General features: G+C 45.7%; 1 protein-coding gene across 3 annotated transcripts in view; it reads left to right on the top strand.

Moving 5' to 3' along the window:
- Positions 1–21,625, top strand: part of LOC119004704 (protein jagged-2-like) — a 73,432-nt gene that overhangs the window by 8,885 nt on the left and 42,922 nt on the right. The window contains exons 1-2 of one of the 3 annotated variants that reach the window (XM_037071860.1): positions 15,168–16,148; positions 17,042–17,365. In XM_037071860.1, the coding sequence (XP_036927755.1) occupies positions 16,080–16,148; positions 17,042–17,365 (393 nt within the window). In that variant the 5' untranslated portion in view covers positions 15,168–16,079. Of the gene's footprint in view, positions 1–15,167; positions 16,149–17,041; positions 17,366–21,625 lie in introns of those variants that run through there. The other 2 variants (XM_037071862.1, XM_037071861.1) reach the window with 2 other exon arrangements.

Consider the following 21,625-nt stretch of genomic DNA (forward strand, 5'->3'; position numbering starts at 1 on the left):
CGGGACAATACAGAAGAAAATACAGTACGCTGTGCTTTTAATGCCTCTGTAATTCATTGAGTGAAGTCCAGCTCACCATCAAGTATCGTAGTGGGTGTGTGTCCGTGTGAGGCATTTTATTTCAGATGTATGTTTGGGTAGATTATGGATGTCAAAGGGAGTGGAGCAAAAGTACAATCCTATCTTATCTTATGGAATGAACATAGCTATTGTAGAACCATCCTTACTGAAGAATTGGCCTCCCTAAGTTTAGATGATGAAATAATATCAGGTGGAGTAAGAGGGAAATGTGTATTTACAGTTGAGTAACAGTATCATGTCATGATTTCAAACACCTGCTTTCAGCTGATTAGAAAGGAGGACTGCAGGCCTCCACACGCTGCTGACTGCACCTTGGAAATATTCAGCCTTGTGTTTTCAGGCCCGAGGACCAGGACCTGTCCGGAACAGTATCCACCTACTAAGAATCTTTGTCATGAAACTCATGTCCTTGACATGTCTTTGCTTCATTCTGGTATTTAAAAAATCTGTTTGAGTGGGAGATTATTTATAGACGCGGATGTAAAAGCAGTTATAGTACACAAAACGGCTCGAGGAGGAATATTTAAAGTTATTTTAAAAGTTAAATTCAGACAGACAGACTTGTAAGTTAATTTTCGCTGTGTTTTCTTTCTTTATTATTACTTTTATTATCTATTGTTTATGATAATGTGGTCGGCATCTTCATATAAAAAGTTAAACATCAGGTAAACGCTAAACTCTGACTGGCTGTGAGCACCGATGAGGTAATGAAAGAATCCAGCTCATCCATCCTGCTGTAGTTCTGCACTCTGTCGGCTCAGAACAAGGTCCACGCGTCGAATAACAGCTTCATCAAGGATGTCGAGGTGGAGACAGGTCTCTGTAAAGATGTTCCTGGATGTTACGATGGAGACAGGTCTCTGTACAGATGTTTCTGGATGTTGTGGTGGAGACAGGTCTCTGTAAAGATGTTCCTGATGTTACGGTGGAGACAGGTCTCTGTACAGATGTTCCTGATGTTACGGTGGAGACAGGTCTCTGTACAGATGTTCCTGGATGTTACGATGGAGACAGGTCTCTGTAAAGATGTTTCTGGATGTTGTGGTGGAGACAGGTCTCTGTAAAGATGTTCCTGATGTTACGGTGGAGACAGGTCTCTGTACAGATGTTCCTGGATGTTACGGTGGAGACAGGTCTCTGTAAAGATGTGGTCTCGTTGCTTGGCCACATTGTCCATGTGTATTCCATCACGATCGCGGTCCAGAAAGAAAGAAGTTGCTCGTTGCCAGTAGCAAAGTTGAGATTGAAGTTGTTGTTTTTTGATACACAACTGTCCGAAAAACATGCCTGTGTCGATAAGAAGTTAATAATCTCAGAGACGTGCTGTTCTACAGTTCATTAGATCAAATTTGAGTCAGGAAGTCTTTCTTTAAACTGAGACAGACAGTTAGAGTAATAATTTTACTGTTTGTCTTCGCTTTCTTTTCCATATAAGTTTATTAGCTCGTCTGATCATCTGACTTGTGCGTTATGCATGAATATCTGCATGCCATACATCCTCCTGCATATACACATTAGTATGACTGTATAATCATTTGCATATAGTGATGAACTTCTGCTCGAACGATCCCCTTGTATGCTCTTGCCTGTGCTTCAGGTCTCACAGCCTGGTGGTTGGTACAGTGAACAGTGATGTCGAGCAGTCATGACTTTTATGGTTTAATTGCTCTCCTGCTGCTGCTGCTGCTGCTGCTGCTGCTGTCGACAGCGACACGCCCAGCCCTTCCCTCTGCATGTCGCGGTAGGATATTTTCACAGGAGGTGGGCACCTGCTTCGGCTTCCTCACTGATTGTTTCCAGGACCGGGGGCCTCCGTGGTCCTGACATTTTTTGCACTGAGGTAACGTTTCCTTGCATTATGGTCGCAGAATAGCTCCCCTTGTCCATTGTGCTGCACGTTAAAACTCCTTATGGATTCGTGAACAGTGATGGGGGGAAAGTGGAGGGAGGGAACGGGGGAGATTCCGGGGAATTCCAGCAGCATTCCTTTCAGATTGCCTTCCCGCTCTTTTCTTTTTTTCTGTCGGAATAATCAGCGCAGCTCTGTGGTGTCAAGGCCATGTCACAGCTTGGTGCCTGACACTTAATATTAGGAACATGCAGCCTGATGAGCATCTCAGTGAAACAGATGATTCAAGGAGCTTCCCAAACACGTTTTATTTCTTTAACAAAGAGACAAATGATCGTGTCCTGGTGGAACATTTTATTTAACTGATTTAAAATTAAATTACTCCAAGTAAAATCACAGCTAGGGGAGCTGTACTGGGTACTTTTTTCCATCCCAAACACCATTAAAGTGAAAACAACAAACAAACACTTTCCCACCTGAAGTATTTGAAGAGAATCATGCAGGTTGAGGACCTGCTGCATCCAGTTTCAGAGCGATTAGACCAAGAATCCCCCGACAAAGTGCCCACAAAGAGCTCCGCTTCACCGCTGGAGATCTTATTATCCACAGAAGAAAAGAGAGAAAAGAAAAAAGACAAACAAACACTCTCAGAGTTTGGAAAGGCTTCCTCTCTGTGTTGACAGCAAACAGAGAACAGAGGGAGAGGGTCGGTGCTGGAGGGTCAGTCTGAGGGCTCGGCGGTGTGATGATGGAGCCGCTCTGAGTGGGTCGCTCTGTTTACCCCGGTGCCGCTTGGTTTGACTCGAAAAGCCTCAAAGCCAAATTCACCTGTCTGTCGCTGCTCTCTGATCATCCATCCGCCCATTTACCAGCTCATCAGTCACAGAGCGAGAGGTGCATGAAGTGCTCTGAACTCTTACTTAGACACGACAGCCAGTGTGAAGGGTTCAACGCTCCGCAGCTGAAGAAACACGAGGACATGAAGCAAAAACAAAACGCAGCAAATAAATTAAACTAAACATTCCAACATTCAATACAGTAAGTTTACAAACATCATCCAAAATACTCCTCAGTAAATGTTTTTACAATCATAACTACGCCTACAAATTGCAGTTATTAATTTTTCTAGTATTATCTTGTACTGCAGTTCTGTTTGTGGTTTGTCCAAGTGGTGTTGCCGTACCTCCGGCAGAAGTTGATTTAATATCCTCCCCTGTTTTATAAATCTTAATGTTTCTCTTTGTTATGCTAATTTCCTGTCGAGACGTTAGCCTGCTGGAAGTGAAAGATCGATCATAGGGAGTTTTCAGTTTCTATAATAGAAATCAAAAGCATGATTTATGATTCTCCATCCTGCACTTGGACGGTACAGAAGAAAAGTAGCACTTTTAAGACGACACAGCTAGATCACAGTTAGCCTGCAGTTGCAACTTAAGATAAGATCCTTCATGGTTTCATCTGGGAAGACGGTTCACTCGAACCAGCTGTGAGGAACAGAACTTTGTAACAAAGTGAATTTCTTTATTTTGTTGTTTATTGTTGAATATCTGACGGCTGGTTTTGTTTGTTGAACTCTGAACTGAATATTATTGAAGCATCTGCACAAACTTCTAGTAAGTACCGTGAGCGCTGGTCCACCACCTGATTGTTCATGTGTCCTTTATGAATGATGAAGAAAAGCTAAATAAAGAAATAAAAAGCTGGAAGGAAAAGCCTTTCTCTTTTTTTTAAGACGTGAGCCGGATCAGCTCCGAGTTCAGGAGGAAGGTTGGTCACAGGGAAATGTCAAGTGTTTTAAGGAGAGGGCCTGAGTTTGGACCGGCTCCAAAGCCTCCAGTCTTCAGCTTTCATACAGTGCCTCAGATTTTTATCACTGCAGACTTAAATCATCACGGCGTTGACACTCTAAAAGCCATGACTCAGGAGTGAAATATTGTGCATGCATGAGTTTTTATCTTCGCTTGCCGCTGTAAGTTTGATATGCAGCTTCTTGTTGTACAGTATCTGTGCACTCGCCTCCACATCTGTATTCAATGTGTTTGTGTATTTGTGTGCGCTCGGCCGCTCCAGAGAGCACACAGGAACATTTTCCCACTGCCGAGTGGAGCCGCCGTTCTGTTGTCGCGAAGCCGCAGCCGCGCTGGTCATTGTATTTGTGTCCTGTGTGTCACTTCCTGCGTCAGATTGTGGATTGTTAGCGAAACAATGGTGTGTTTCGCCTTGAAAGGACACCTCAATCATTTCGCACTCGGCTGTAAATGCCGACGTATACGGCGCTGTTGCTTTGAGACAATATGTATTTTTCCCCCCCGTGCTGTCACTTGAATGCAGCCTGAGCCTCGAGTCCACGTAATGAATCATAATTTAGATCTGAGCAAAACATTTTTTTTGCAGCATCTGAATGCAACACAATGAGCTGCAGCAGTGTTTTCCCATTAAGCAACAGGGCGCCAAGTTTTCTAAACCACTCCCATCTGTGATAAAAGAGAGAAAAAAGCAAAAAAAAAGAAAAGACAGTGCACGCAAGAATGTATGTTTCCAGTGAAAAGAGAGGATGTATGTCACCGGCTGGAGTTACACAGCAGCCGGTCAATGGAAGAGTTGTTTCAGTGGAATCAGCCGGTGTGGGGTATCACCGACTGCTCCTAACCAGAAACATTCGTGTGAGCGAAGCAAACATGCCCACCTCCACAAATATGCAGTCAAGCACACACTTGTCGCTCCTGGTTGTGGTTTTGGTGATGGTACTGAAGCCTCTCCCGCATCCCGGCTCACCTCCCACTGAGGATGTTATGCAAAGGAGAGGGAGAGAAAAAAAAGAAAAGAAAAGAAGTCAAAGCAAAACGTAGGCCGATGCAAGACTTTGTCAGAAAAACTAACATGTTTGGACCGAATGGCATTCTTCAGGTCAGGATGAAGTTTTTTTTTTTATTAGGCTCCAACATGTTGCTTCTTCTGCTGTTGCGTGACAGGAATCAGCTCAGAGACGGAAAGTGAAGGAATTCGGAAGTTCAGCATCTAAGTCTTGGGTCATTCATTCAGCCTTGCAGACAACTTGGAACTTGAATTTTCATTTCATTGTTGGGGTTTCATCCCAGTGTCACAATCCTCCTGTATTCGGCAGAATTTTCCCCTTTCAGTCAGCACCACCTGTTTCCGGCACTCAGAGTGCAGTCATCCTCCTCACTGAATAAGAGTCACACGAGACGAGCAAAATGTACTCAAGCAAATTTCAGATTCCTGAATGGAAGAGAGTTCCAGTTTCTTATGGAAAGTTTTGAGGGGAAGGGGGCGTGCATCTCGTGTAATCTGCAGCGCTGATATTTCAGATAATCACAGGGCTCGCAGAGAGGCTGGAGGGCGGCAGCGTGCACAGAAAAAATTACTGAACGAAAAGAGGATTTTTACTTCGAGTTCAGGTCAGAGGGAGAACTACAGTGTTCTGTAAAAGTCGCCAGAATGCAGCAAACAAAGTGTTTGAAACTGAAACCTCCCTGTGTTTGAGGTCTCAGGCTGGCAGGTACCCACCCAGTACGATGTGTCTGTTGATAACAGAAGTTGCTTGAGGCGAGTGAATGGAATATTCAGATCTGCTTCCGAGGATAAAGAGCTATAAAAACATGTTTTATATGCACGGAGGCTGCACTGCTGAGGGTTCACTTGTGTGCACACACTTGCCAAGGAGACGTCATAACTTTTGTGCCGTGTACCTGGAAGAGGAAGTCTGAAGTTTAAAATGTCAACCTCCAGCTTCGACTGGAATCCCGATCACTGTTTTCTAATAACACCACCAGTGAGTGACCAGTTGACCTAAAAATAAAAGTCCCTTATCTCCTCGCCCTCATTCGGGTGAAGATTCGAGGTCTAGAAATACAAAGCACAAAGACAGTCTTGCTCGCCTGTGATGTGATGTTACCCACAGCCACGCCGAATTCTTCATCTTTCCATCAAAGAATGCTCTTTCACAGTCACTCTCCGTAGCGGCGAGTGGATAAGATTCTGAGAAAGTGATGATTCCTCCACCGCCGACTGCTGCCACAACAAAAAGGACCAGGAGGAGATAACACGCTCAGATCTGAGGGAGATATTCATGATACGTGCCGTCCGTGTTGAGTGGGTCGATGGACTCTCCCTATTTTATAACTTGTTATTACGTGACAGGCATTAACGTGATGCTGGTGATGGTCCCTGTGTGTCCTGACTCGGGTCAGAAACACCTGATCTGTTGACCCTTTGACACGTCAGGACACCAGACATTTACTTCCTCCCAGATGTTGCTTGTACTCGTCTCTGTCTTCAGTATGCGCTCATTATAAGATACGTGTGATCATACAGATCGTCTGCACATGAACATCTGATCCTCAGTGATGTGACTCCTCAGGTGTGCAGGATGCAGGGAGCCTCATCCGTCCCTTCTTTAAAAAGCTCTCACAGAGTTCACAGAAAGCCCCTCGAGCTTACGCAGGTATTAATTTGCAGTGATTACCTGCAGCTTCACAGGACCTGCAGCACCTCCAGCCAGCAGCCTCAGACAGGGACCTAATTGACACTGTCTGTAGGGAGGAGGAGGAGGAGGAGGAGGAGGAGGAGGGCTACTGTCGTTTTGTTCCTTCCTCTTCAGAGCGGACCCCCCCCCACCCACCCACCCTGCACAGCTTAATGAGATGTTTACATGGAGCTGGGTGTGGGAACCGGGGCCCATATGCTGCCGTGTAAGATGACAGGGACCTGCTTTGTGTTTTCGTCCTTGTTAAGAGGTTTTAGTGCTGAAATCAGAGCCTGCAGCCTCCACCGACCTGCAGCAAGGTGACAGACACTCGGCACAACATCTGCTATCAGCCGAGGTGTTGAAGCCTGATGGACGGAGAGGCGTCTACTCACGAAAATCCAGTTGAAGACGATCAGAAAGCTGCATTTGTGTCCGGCTGTGAGCATGTAGTTTAATCTGTTTAACACATAAACTTCTCTTCCTTTTTATATATTTTTTTTAATGAATGTTCAGCAGCTTTTAGATTCTAGTGCTAATACTCTGAGAATATAAAATAGTCTGAACTTAACAAACTTCTGATTTAGAAAAGTTTGATCACAGTAAACAAAAGTAAGGAGATGTGACATTTAGACTCTCGACAGCCTTCTTTTTCTTTCTCGTCTAGTTTTTTGTATAAAGCCCTAAACACTTTGTCGGCACTCGTCCACCCCTCCATCTACTTTTTTTCTCTTCCCGGGGGAGTCCCCAAGATGTTCCCCGGATTATCCAAGAAAAGAATAACGTTACAGGAATACAGTCCCTTAATAACAACCTTGTAAAGGTGTCGGAAGAGGAGTTTCCCATCGGACAACAATTCTGATGCAGCTCACTCAGTCCAGATCTGACTGGAAACCCCCTGATGGTGCAACAGTTCCTCGACCAGTCTCTGTGTCTGACAGACAGACAGACAGACAGACAGACAGACAGACAGACAGACAGACAGACAGACAGTCAGACAGACAGACAGACAGACAGACAGACAGACAGACAGACAGACAGACAGACAGACAGACAGACAGACAGACAGACAGACAGACAGACAGACAGACAGACAGACAGACAGACAGACAGACAGACAGACAGACAGGTGTAAAGGTGTCAGTCCTTCTTCTTGCTGCAGGTGATAAAGGCAGTAAACCATCATGTCTCCAGTGTTATCACACACACACACACACACACACACACACACACACACACACACACACACACACACACACACACACACGCACACACACACGCACACACACGCACACACATACACACACACACACACACACACACCTTTGGATTAGAGCGGCTGCACCTGCTGCTGCTGCTCACACACTGACCTCATCCGCCCGCCAACAAACACCTGCTCACCTGCCACCTGCCCTGTGTGGGTGTCTGTATCAAGTGTGTGTGTGTGTGTGTGTGTGTAGGTGTGTGTGTGTAGGTGTGGGCGTTGGATTTTTGTGTTTTTTGTCTTTGTGTGAAGGTATGTTGTTGGTGAAGTGTCTCGTTTGTGTGAGAGACGATCTAAAGACATGAATTATATTTAATGACACAACGTCATCGTGTGTCTCACAGGACGACAAATGGAGACGCTGCTCTTCTTTGTTGTGCACATTGTTCAAACCGATCGTGTTTTAAAATGTGGTGAAGTTAACAGAGAAGATGTGAAACACAATGGTGTCTAAACGTTTTCTGGTCCTCTAAAACGGGAGAAAAGGTGATTTTAAAACCAATCTAGAGACGAAGGAAATACTAAAAATCCTTTATTGTAGCGGTGAGGTCAGTCAAGTCTTCATCAGGCTTCGAACAGCTGTGGTGAAGATCTTGATAGATTTAGACACACAAACGCTGTTTTGCTGTTTTGCTGTTTTGCTGTTTTGTTCCATCCTCCTCGTGGCTTCATATCTTGCTGGTGTTGCCAAAAGTATCCAAATCATTCATATTGATTGTTAGAAAAGGTTTGATTACTTATTTTTCTGCAGTAAAGTACTCCCCTCGCCAATAACAAGTGGGCACACGCACCACAAAAATCTTGTTGAAATTTGAAATTTGTTCAGACTTCAGTTTCCACAGAACTGCAATGTTTTCTTTTCCCACTCATTGATCCTGCAGTCTAACTGATTGTGATTCATGTGAAAATACACAATTCCCACCATCCTGCCTCAGAACTGTTTCTACAAGCTGCAGAAATATGTGTGTGTGGGGTGTGTGTGACTCAAACACAAGGTAATGCGTCATCTGGAATGCCTGTTCCAACACTCAGAAGGTGTGTGTGTGTGTGTGTGTGTGTGTGTGTGTGTGTGTGTGTGTGTGTTGAGTGGGCCTCCAGCCTGTCAGCGAGCCGTCAGGTGATCAAACAGACTTTCCTGTGAAGGTGTGAGCTGTGAAGCAGGAGCTGAGTGGAGGTGCAGACGGAGGTCAAACACGGTTTCTGATTTCTTGACCTCGTCTGCCTGCAGGAGGTCACGACGCTCGGCGCTGACCCGGAAGCTTGAACTCCGTCCTCTCTGTCTCCTAATCATCGACTTATAACCCTGCAATAAAACCTGCAGGCCACGACTCCAGACAGCACAGACATCACACCTGATCCCTGACTCAGCAATTATTAAGAAAGTGATGACGCTGAACCACAAATCTGATTCTACGTTTATTTGAAGTGGAAAAACTTTTCACCAGTTTGATGTAGAAAATTCTGATCTCAGTGCTGTGAAAAGGCAGCGTGAAGTGAAGTAGCTGTATTAATACGTCGGCAGGTTTGATTCTGATCTGATAGAAAGAATGGTGGTTCCGACCCGTCCGTGTCCTGGTGCTGAGAGGAAACACAGATAAACAGGGGGACACCACGGCACTTCATTTTTCTAATGTTTTAAACTGAAATCCTGGTCATCGCTCACAGGCTGCACATCATGTTGGTCAGACTGTGTTTTCCTAGTTTGGTTTTAACTTGTGAGTGTCGTTTCACCTAAATGCACCACAGACACAGAGCCTTTTCAAAAATGTCCTCTGACAAACATTCACGCTTCGTGGAGCTTTGCCTCCAGACGCTGATCCACATCTGACTCTGACACGCGAACTGTATCTCACCTGGTGCGAGCTGAGGCCTCCTGCTGTGTGAAATCCAGCTCCGGTACCGCCCGACCCGAGCCGCACCCCGCCCTGTGATGAGCAACACCGATCAGGCATCTGAGCGTCATGCGTTTAAATCGCTGCCAGGAACCTGAGAGTGAATCAGAAACTTTCTCCACTCCCTGAATTTCATCATCATCATCATCATCATCATCATCATCATCAGTGTGTGACTGTGTGTAATCCTCTCCTTTCTCTGCTGTAACTACCCCCTCTGGACTCTTCCTGTAAACAACAAAGCATTTTTATTTGAGTTGCCGGGTTATACAAGGGGTGAAAAAAAAAAACGAGACAGTCACCCTCCAATGTGCCGTATTGTAGTTGAAGGACCACACAGGCAAGCCGCAACAAGACTGTCTAAAGTTTACTCTTTTGTCAGATAAGAGCTGCACTCAGGTCTGTTTGCATTCTTCAGGACGGGACTTGTAAACGTTTCTATGGCAGCCCTCGGCCTGTTTGTGTGCCGTTGCGCTCCACACACTGTGTGCAGAAGCCGCGGCTGAAGGTGAAAGCGATTGTGTTTTTTTTTTGCCACGTCTTTCCCTGAAAATACACATTAGCGTTTGATTTTTCAACAAGTCTAGAAAACAGTAGCTGGTGAGTCACAGAGAGGGAGAGAGGGAAGGGAAACCCGCTCTGACGACTCGTTATCTGGAGTTGTTCTCACAAAAGTTAACCGCTAATAAATACATAATAAATACATAATTCAGTCTGTATAAATCTTCATAAAGAAACAAAAACTTTGTCAATGACAAAATAGGTAAGTTCATTAACCGAATATATACGCTTATCTTCAAAATCAGACAAAAAAAGGTTTTTATTTGCATGTTTTAGTGTTTATTAACTGTTAGCAAGTTTCTCTTACGTTAATAAGCATCTTATGAGGCCTCATTACCTTTTAACAAACACTGATGAGGTTCAACAGACATTAAAGATACAAAGATTTAAAGAGTCTCACCTCAGATTAGAGAAGAAAAGTGAGCCGCGGTCTGAGAGTTATATAAAGTTACTGGTATGAGTGAGTCATCGTCAGAGCTTCAGTGTGTTTTAAGCTGCTTGGACGAGATTCATGGGAGGAATGAGAGCAGAACAAGAGGAAGTCAGAGACGCTCTTTGTGTTTGTGGTGTGACCAGATGAAGTGCTCGTACACATCGCTGGTGCCGCAGCCTCGAGTCGTCACTCTTCACGGCTCGGTCCAGTCGCAGGGTCGGGTCGGCTCGCTCGTTTGAACATCAGGGCCTCGTTCATCCCGATGAAAGTTACCTCATGTCAAAAACGTTTGACTGGCTGGTTGGGCTGTCACAATATCAGATTTTAACTACATGATTATCTTGGCCAAAGGAATTCACAAGAAACAGGATTATTGCTATATCTATAGAAATAATAACGAAATAAATTATCCTCAAAATGTGAGTGTAGGGAGGTGAAGAGAGTCCGTCCCCATCACTCGTGAAAAGGAAGCTGGATGAACTCGAAAACAAAGAAATACGAGGCCAAACATTGTGCCGAATTATCGCATGATATTATTATATATGTGCTTTTTTAACACGATATCAACAGTTACATTTTTGATATCATGATTATGGTGACACTTTGACTACCCGAGTAACAAATTACCAGAACCTTCGACAGCTTGTGCAATCGAGACTCTATCGCTGTCAAATGAAATGGGTCACAATCTCAGAATATAACGATCTTCGGTGCCGGAGCTGCAGAAGTTCACATTTGCACGGTGGGAGTTTGCAGAAACACAGTTTCTTTACGTGAGCGAAGCCACCAGATCGACGCAGTGGAGAGATATAAAAAAAGTGAGAGGACCGACTCCTCCTGTGCAGGCCGGCACACGCAGCACTTCACCTGCAGGGCTGACTCAGGACTTCTTACAGTGACGGAGGGATAAGTCTGAATATTTCATGTCCACTCAGATCGCAAAAATACAGTCATCAGAGGCACAATTACCTTAATCACCAGGTGTGATTAATGTGCAGGAATTTGTATCAGTGGGATCGGTGCAGACAGAGCTGAGCTTGTACATCAGAGCAGGAGACATGTGGCATGAATCAATAGACAGTAAGTTCACAGGGCTAATGATGGTTTAAAAGCAGAACCAACATGCTTCAGATGTAAATTATAGCCGTGCATGATGTTTTTAATCATGATATACTTGTAATAATTTGGATTTCATTTCCTTCTGGATGTCAGCCGGAGTGTTTTCCCTCAGCAGCAGCGTCATATCTGCCCTGCAGGACGGATCAGATCAGTGTGTGTAGACTTCAGCTCGCCTCTTGTTTAGTCTTTGTTCTGCATTAGAGGCCCCAGTGATGTGAGATGGGACTTTATCTCCTGCTGAATTTCTTAATCCTTCAAACATTCAGCTGCCAAATATGAAAACAGTTTTTACTCTTGCGTGTCCACATCAGAAGTCAGCATGTACAGGAGGTCCACACACACACACACACACACACACACACACACACACACACACACACACACACACTCTGTACTGAGAGTTTGTCTTGAAGTCGTGAGAGACTGAAACTGTGTCCTCTGATAATTAAACAGGTTAAGGTTCCATTTTCCATCTAGTTCCTCCAACACAGAACTTCCATGTCGTGATACCTCAGAAAGTAACGGCACAGTTTCTGTCAGCCTGTTTAACGTAATGCTAATATTACCATTTAGCTACTGAGTTACACTGACAGTAAAGGACACACCATCAGCTACACATGAAGATGGACGACAGCTGTACACATTGATTACCAAATGAGAACAAACAAACGAAGGGAGAGTAAAGAAAGAAAGTTGTACATGTTGGTCTAACTGGACTTTTTCAAGTTGCACGGGGATCACAGATCATCTGCTACAAGCTGTCCAGTGAGTTTTATGCGTCTAATGAACCTCATTACTTCCCCAGTTTATCTGTCTGAAAGGTGTTTCCCATGCTTCCTTATCGCTGCTGATAAGAGCCGTCATAAAGAGACAAACACAAGACGTTTGTGTCTGTGTGCAGGCATGTGAATGAGTCATATGCACACAAGTATGTGCAATGACAAAATGTGTGTGTGTGTGTGTGTGTGTGTGTGTGTGTGTGTGTGTGTCAGCACCTGCTTCCCTGGGAGGAAACATCTGCTGCAGGGTGTCAGAGGCCACCTGTCTGACTCCGTCCTGCAGCCGCTGACCGGCCGGCCGGCCTGCAGAACTGATCCAGTGTCTGCTGAAGCAGCAGCAGGAAGATCAGTGTGCGGAGAAACAGCTGTCTTTATTAGACCGTCCCACGGCTCGCCATCTGAGACAGAGTGGATGAAAGCCTGGTGTGTCGAATGTGGAGGCAACAGGAAATCTTCTCTGCATGCTGGAAGTAACAGATTGACGGCGTGACTGAAACGGTCTGAAACTGACAGGAACATGATCTCAATCACCAGCTTCAAGACTTCTTCAACACCGCGTGGCAGAAAGAAAATCTAAATAATCTAAATAAACCAGTTCGACTGCCTGCGGTACTTAATTCTTGGTCCATGCTGGGTAGACAAATGTGTTAGCACGTTGCTGGTATTTGCACTCTGACACGATATCACAGCATTGCACTGATTACACACGGCAGAATTCTCATCTTGTTTGGTGAAATGCAGCCAGGCTTTAGATCGAATCCTCCTCTCCATCATGCTGCTGCGTGGTTGAAAGTCTGAGTCGTCACAGACAGTAAGACGCAAATGTACCACGATGCAAAATTTAAGGAGAACTGGAAAACCTCGTGCAGGCAGGGAACTGAGAGGAAGAATCGATAACGTTGGAGGAGTATTACTCTGATGGAATTGGTCAGTTCTGAGTGGGAACCGGTTCTTGATACCCATCCCGAGTCCGGTTCAGAATAGAACAGATGGTAAAGCAGGTAAACTTCAGGGTGCAGCATGCGGCACCAGTGGAAGTTGGAATTACATCTTGCAAAACTCGAGGCACATTTATCTAACCTGACTTCAGGAGGGGGCAGTTGTTTGGGGTGTATTTGTTGACGACAGAATTTGGAAATAGGCCAGTGAATGAAATGTATTCCTAAGTTTCTAAATATTAAAGTAAAAATGTAACGTATAGTTTGTCGTCAGCGGCGTGTAACTTTGGTGTTGTGCCTGCAACGCTTCACTGTCGCACGTTGGAGGTTTCAACTAAAACCTCCAACTAGAAGGAAGCGTCAGCATCCACCCTGCTAACACAACCTAAACTTACATTTAATGTTCAGAACAGTCCAAAAGTCACGATGAGTCGTCACCAAACGTTGTATCTTCGAGGACGATGGCGCTTCGTCTCTGAAGCTGAAGCTGCAGACGGAGCTGTCGTACATGACGACTTCAGAGGGAGAACACGTTTTCTCGGCTTCATACGTCAACGTTCTGCAGATACGTGTTAGATAAAATTGTTTTGGGATTGTGACATTGTTTGTAAGATTTATGCCGCTGATTTCCACATCACCCCACAAACAGTGATAATAAGGAATAAATGAGAAGCTCCAGGCTGCAGGCGGGACAGAGCGCCATTGTGTTGAGCAGCTCACAGGTGTCGTCTCTCGTCATTTCCAAATTTGTGTCAGTTTCTCCGGGAAAGATGCAATAATTCATATTTCACACTTTGGTGCCAACAGCAACAATATGACTTTGTATTAAAGACAAAGGGCTGAGGCGGTTATCCTCGTGTGAACAGTGATTTAAGTTTTAGGGAAAGTTATTAAAAACTTCAGCTCACCTGTCACACCCAGGGCCTCTGTGGTCGCTCGTTAACAGACACTTTCCTTTAATTAAAAAGGCTGATTTGAATGTATCTCATCAGTTTGAAGCAGAGATACCTGCAGCGATTTTCATGACCTTTACTTTTCATCATGTGCACTAGCAGCCGCAGAGTCATTAAAACGAGCACGAACCTCGTTTATCGACTCAGATCGTTGATTTTACCCTCAGAAACTGGAACAGAGATCACAGAAAGCGATTACTGAGTTCAAACTCTTCTGTTTTAATAAGTTATGGTGGGATGTAAAACACAGAGATGAGTAGAAGTTGCTTCAGTTTCGTGTTGTTGATGGTTTTATTCTCTAATTTCACCCATAACGCAGCTTATCATCGGAGGACTGACCTGCTGCATCGTTAGCTGCTCGCACTCGTTACCAACCTCTCTTATGGCTTTGAGATCAAACACGCACAATTAATAGTGTTAAAGGAACAGTTCACCCTGTCGTAGTCCAAAAAACATTTCTGGAGCTTCACAACAAAACAGTGTTGCAGAATTCTCCTAAACAGAAAAAACCAAGATGCAGCTCGTCGGTGATATCGTCGTCTCTGGAAGCCCAGAGATCCCAAAATGGTTTGAAAAGACCGAAAAACGTCATCGTCTGTAGAATCAGCAACCAAATCCTCGAGTAAAAACAACGGAAGGAATTAAATGAATTAATGATGTGAATGATATTTGCCATATTTATCAATGGTTCAAGACATTTAAAACAACAATCATATCATCATATCGTGATCTGAATCAGTTCACATCCCCAACAGATAATATCCCCAATTTGTGCTTTGAGAAGAGTGAGAGAAAAAAGAAAAACTACAAATGTATTTGGATAAAAAGAAGAGAAATGCAGCGGAGTAGAAACTGTCAAGTTCTGACTGGACGCAGCGTGTCTGCAGCTCTGTCACATCCTGCAGGCCTCCTCGCTGCGCGGGGCGCCGGTAGAGGGCGCTGACAGCCGTGTTTCCTCCGCCGGCAGGTCGGTGAGGAGCAGCTCAGGTGTCCTTCACCAAACACATCATGTTCTCCACTCTGCGTGCGCTGGATCGTTATTTATGGCTCAGATTTACAGCAGCAACTGTTTGCGTTTGTTTTACTGCGTTAATATGAATGTGAAGGATCACGGAGCCGGTGACAGAAACATTCTGACTTCTGGACAACTTTTATTTTACTGTGAGGAGAGACAGATGTGCTCAGCAGAATGTTATTTCACTGTGTATGAACAGTGAAATCACAAACACAAGCTCCTGTTTGAGAAAACTTGAGTAATAAATCCATCAGCCGTCCTCCCCTCGCGCCTCCTCCCGCCCCTCTCCGCTGATTGGCTCCCAGCTGACGAGTGTTCCACCCCGGCGAGCTGCGGTTGGTCCAGGCCGCCGCCCATCATCGGGGAGCGCCCGGCTCCAGCTTTGGGCAGCAGAGACGCACCGCTGCTCCCCTTCTCTGCTGTTTAGTGCGTCGAGCGGCGGAGGGAAGTGGAGTTCGCGCGTCTTGTTGTGCGTCCGTGGACCAAAGAGCAGCAGCAGCAGCAGCAGCAGCAGCAGCGGCGGAGCGCTTTTTCCTCCTCCAGAGCCGCGGGCATCCCGGGGAGCGAGCAGCCACGCCGTGCACGCCTCGGACACCAGGAGGAGGAGGACACCGCTTTCTTCTTCCTCTTCTACATTATTATTTTGACTGATTGAGACATCCGTTTATTTCATTTCCCTCATGGTAACCAACACTGAGCAGCCGGAGACATGTGGAATAATCCGGGGAAACTGCACCGCTTCTCTCTAGTGTGTCTTCTCCTGACGCTGTGGGCTGAGGTGAGAACTTTATCCTCCTGATCTCAGCGGAGACTCACATTTTCACTGATGGTTTCTCTCATCAGTGGAACTGGAAGTTGGTTCTTTGGAGGGGGTTAAATTCCAGCCTTAATTGAATTGCCTGCTCGACTGTTGAATCATGTGATGTCGGAATTTCTAAATTCGCGCTTCCCTTTCAGGGAGATAAATGAAGTTTACTGTCATTTTCTCAAACATCTGCTGTCATGAGCTGCGTGCTGGTGAGGGTGAAAACATTAATGAGCTGCTTCTCAGAGATAAAACCCTCAAAGTTATGGCAGAGCTTGGCGCAAGTTTTTGTATTTTCCCGTAAAGTTTCCTCATCAAAGTGCGTAATTGGTCTTTTACGCAGAATAGCTTCACATGTCTGCAGCGCAGCTTCACCTGCACGGAGCGTTCGCGTCCTGGGAGAAACCACAGACATGAATTCAGATTAGTTTCGTATTTTCTGGCTTTGGAGAGGAAAAAAAAATCTGAGTGTGAGTGGAGCTCAGGTCTTATTGGGGTGATCGGCAGCAGCCTGATCTGCAGAGTGAGCTGAATTGGAGTACGAGGTCGCGTTTGTGCCAAAATGTACAGTAGTGAGCTGCAGAGCGGCTGCACGCTGCAGGAAACACCTTCATGTGCTGCTTTTTATCCACGATTGTGAGACAGTTTCACTCATTTCCCAGCAGAAATGTAAAGATTCTAGAGACTTCGGATTAATAATGTTGATTTTCGGGAACAGGCTGATGTCGCTATAACACATTAAAACGCTTCTAATGGAAATAAATAACCTGTATTTGGCATTTAATTAGATTTGAATTGATTTTAAAGATATAAAACTTGACTTGTACTCGTGTGAAGACCTTCTCACCCTCTCGTGTCCCCCTCAGGTGTCTCAGTCCACGGGTTACTTCGAGCTGCAGTTGATTTCGGTGGAAAACCCCAAAGGTCAGCTCCTGAACGGCGACTGCTGCGACGCGGAGAAGAGCGCGGCGGAGGGCCACTGCGGCGCGGACGAGTGCGACACCTACTTCAGAGTGTGTTTAAAGGAATACCAAACGGAGGTCACGACCAATGGACCGTGCACGTACGGCTGGGAAACTACTAAGGTTATCGGTGGGAATACTTTTCACTTCAAAGGCGGCCTGAAGAGCGGACAGAACCGGAACAACGACGCCGGGAAGATCATCATTCCCTTCAAGTTCGCGTGGCCGGTGAGTGGGGCCACTTCGATGGGCCAAATGTGATATTTAACTGATGTTACAAGGTGGATTACTGAGTGACGTGTGCGTAAAAGTTTCAAAATGTTCACCAGAACTCAAGATGTGGCCAAATCTGATAATTTCATCACGTAATAAACACGATTCCGTGTTGATAATCTTTGATGTTTGGGTCCAAAAATAACGGACTGCAAATGAATTTTGGCACATGTTGGCGCAGTTTTCTGTTAAACGTGTCTTCACTGTCTCATTCTTCACTCTGCGCGTCCATTTGGCAACTTTTGGCGTCTCTACATGGCCAAACATCTCTCGAGGGACCTCACGTTCCCCTCTTAGAGCTTCTGAGTGAGTGTCTGCCTGTTTCTGATGGAGCGAAAGCCCCGAGCGCGCATGACGCATGACTTTTACGCACAGCAGCGGTGCAGTTGTGTCTCGGTTTGATGAGTTACCAAACAAGCTGCTGTTTGTGTGGCTTCAGTTACAGTGTGTGTGTGTGTGTGTGTGGAGGGGATGTGGTGCCAGTGTTTGAAGGGTCGGAAAAATAAGGATTTCCAAGCCAGCGATGATTAAGAAGTGGCAGGTAACTTATTATCTAATCTAAACAGAGCGGCTGAGCCAATCAAAACCCGCCGCCGCTCCTTATTTGGAGAGGCAGCGTGGGAAACAGGAACAGTGTTGGCAATTATGAACGCTTCTGTTTGGCTTCGGGAGCTGCTGTTACACTCAGATGTGTATCAGGGAGGTTTCTGACTGTGAGAGTGACGTCCTGTGGAGGAAACGTCACAGGTTTGATTCCCACAACAGCTGATGAGCTGTCAAAATAAGAGCACTGAGCCGCTGTGAGGCCTCAGACGGAGATGATGGAGGTTGAAGTTGATCATGTGTACATAAAAAAACATCATTAATGCTCTAATGGACTTATCAGTCAAGAGGAAAGTCGTTTCTTGGTCGATTTTAGGTTTGATGGTCTTTTTTTTAATTGAGATTTGAACATTATTCAGAACTCACACGAGAGACAAAAGTGATTTTGAGACACAAACCTTTGAGAAGTACAAAAACATTGTGGTTGGATTTGTTCTTTTTCTCTGCTTCATATTATTACAAACTAGATGCTCTTTATCATTTCACTCGATCAAATCTGCAGTTTGATCTGGACTCCGGGGACGTTTGCCGGACATTCATCTTCAAGTTTTACCATTTTACAGACTAAAAATGTCATCTGTTAATGAAACAGTCAGTCTTGTTTTGCATGTTTGCAGCAGCAAAACATTAACTCACATCAGAAAGGCCGACGTTTGAAATCAGTGAACGTCAGGATACGAGACGCTCTCTGAAATCCTTCGACTCATTCCAGACATTCTTACTGTGACAAAAGCAGAACCCTCTATGTGTGTGTGTGTGTGTGTGTGTGTGTGTGTGTGTGTGTGTGTTCATGTCACATACATACATCTCGTACAGATCGGGTGCTTTGTGGCTACGTGACCTCTCCATTCATCACTCCCCATGGTCAGCTGTCAGCAGAGGGGAAGATGGAAGTAGTAAGTTGGGGCCCTGCGGGCGGATTCAGTTACCACTAAGTTGTGTGTGACACAGGCGGCTGGATATCAGTGTCACCAGCTACTCAAACAAGTGAAGATCCCCGGTCAATCTGGGCCGAGGGATGCCTTTACCTCGCCGCCTCTCAGGTTCACGCTCTATCCGTTATTGGGTCATTGTCTCACTCGGCGTGTGTGGGGTCAGTATTTTCCACTATCCGCCTGGGAGGGGGTGGAGTGTGAGTGTGTGTGTGTGTGTGTGTGTGTGTGTGTGTGTGTGTGTGTGAGGGGCACAAAGGAAGGAGGGTATCAGTGTTCAGCAGCTTCTTCTGACGAGGCTGTCAAGGTCGGAGCAGTTTAAGGCGTTTTAAAAATGTCCTCACACTTCAGGTTTTTTAATCGTCGCTGCAGACGCCTCGCCTCGGAGTGAAACAGATTGTTAGTTTGGTTTTAAATGTCTTGTTTTGCTCGACCAACATCCTCAAACTAAAAAATAACCTGTTTCATCAATCAGAGGAGATTTGGCGTTTTTGCTCAATCAATCACTAATTAGTTATTTGAAGTGTCTCATCAGATTGCAGTTATACACTTGTTGTGTCTTCTGTATAAGCTACTTTATGACGTTTCCTCTCCTTAAGTCAAGTGTCAGAGGATGATGTGTGATGTACAAACTGCATATTCAGCTCAGAGCAGCGATGTGACGCCACATGAACACGACATGACAGACTCAGACTCCACATTTCTGTGTGTGTAGATTAAAAATCTTTAACTTGAATTTTGCAACTTTTGGCACAAAGATTTTTCCCTTTTCACTCATCAATCAGCAGATCTTTGCTGTAATCACCTGGTGGTCAGTTCTGAATGTTAAATAGCTGCTATGATCCAATTTGGAGTTTGTAGAGGTTAAAAAAAATCATCCTCAATGTTTATAGTTAATCCTCGAAGTCATCTCAGCTGGAGAGCTTTTCAATCGACTCATGTTTTGTGTCAGTCGGCTCTGTGAACGAGAAATTGGTCTTTGGATTGAGATTTTTATTCCCAAGATCAAGAGTGAACATTCACATAGAGCTTCATAAACTGATCAATCAGTTTAAAAAAAGGCAAAATCCTCAGATTCCAGCTTCTTAAATGTGAATATTTTCTGGCTTCTTTCCTCCTCCGTGACAGTAAGACTGAATATCTTTTGGTTGTGGACAAAACAAGATGATTGAGGACGTTTTGTTGGACTTTGGGAAACACTGATCAATTTTCTGACATTTTACAGGACAAAACAAAAAAAATCAATCCGCCGATTAGTGGATAGATCAGTGCACGGAGAAAATCTTTGGGACAATATTGCAATGTTTCCTGAAATTCAAGTTGAAGATAAAGATACATGTAGCGGGGCGGCGCTCATCCACAATGCAAATCATTGTACGTTAATGTTGAAAGTAAAGATACACTGAAGGATGTTTTCAGTCATCTCAGCACTGAATCATCTCTGAGACGAACAGCTTCAGAGGATGCCCCGCCCTCCTCGTCCTCCTCGCCCTCCTCGCCCTCCTCGCCCTCCTCGTCCTCCTCGCCCTCCTCGTCCTCCTCGTCCTCCTCGTCCTCCTCGTCCTCCTCGCCCTCCTCGTCCTCCTCGTCCTCCTCGCCCTCCTCGTCCTCCTCGTCCTCCTCGCCCTCCTCGTCCTCTGACAGACTGCAGTCTGCAGTGTGGCGTGCTGCCGGGCCGACAGACAGCGCTGACGCTCACTGATTGAGTGTGTTTGTGCGAGGCCGTGGCCTGTAGCCTCTGGTGCTGCTATAGTGGACTGATAGTCGCCCTGATATCTGGGCCACTGGTCCTGACATGAATGAGCCACTGAAAAAAATAAAAAAGAGAGGGACATTGTTCTGCTCGCTCCTCTGCCGATCGTTCCCCCTTCATGTTCACCCCTCCGGCTGTGTGGGTCTTTAGTGACATCTTTCATGAAAGGGGACGGTGGGGGGAGGAAGAGGGGAGGGATTGACCGATGGAGCGAGGGAAGGAGGGATGATGGGGGAGAGAGGAAGAAGGCAGCCCCCCCTTCAGAATAAGAATCCCTCCACAGCTTCCTTGTGAGGTTTCTGTCACGAGGGAGGTGTATTTTTAGGAGGCAGAAACTTAAGATTACAGTCGTGAGAGGAGCAAAAACAAGCATTTACTTCTTCTCCTCTTCCTCCTCGGCCGCCCCCCTCCTGATCTCTCCATCTCCTCTCCCTCTCTCCTTATGGGGTATTTTTAGAGCTGCTGTCCTCCCCTCACCCCTCTTGGAGTAAATCAAGGATCAAGGGTGCGTACTCCTTCAGTTTCATAGCCCGTTTTCTTTTCCCCTCTGCCCCTGACTCCTGCCAGATTCCCCCCTCAGCCTGGCAGATCTGAGAGGACAGAGGTGGAACAGCTGTTGTAGAGAGACCTCCTCCTCCTCCTCCTCCTCCTCCTCCTCCTCGTCCTGGAATGAATGTTTTAGTGAAATAGCATTAGGAAAACAGGCTATGATTACAGCGCGCCAAGCGTAAGATCACCTCACTCGGAGGAGTATCAGTGAGCAATCACAAAGTGCAATGTTGGATGACGGCGAGTCGTCTTCTTCGCTCGTCTCCTCGCTGCCGTCACTGCCGGCGGCTGGCTCGGTTGGCTCATTTGCCGAGTGTGTCGCTGGCACGCTCGCCCGCTCCTCCGTCAGGAGCTCCTTCTCAGTTTGGTGATGCTTTC

This window comes from Acanthopagrus latus, chromosome 16 (assembly GCF_904848185.1).
Source record: "Acanthopagrus latus isolate v.2019 chromosome 16, fAcaLat1.1, whole genome shotgun sequence".
Classification (NCBI taxonomy): domain Eukaryota; kingdom Metazoa; phylum Chordata; class Actinopteri; order Spariformes; family Sparidae; genus Acanthopagrus; species Acanthopagrus latus.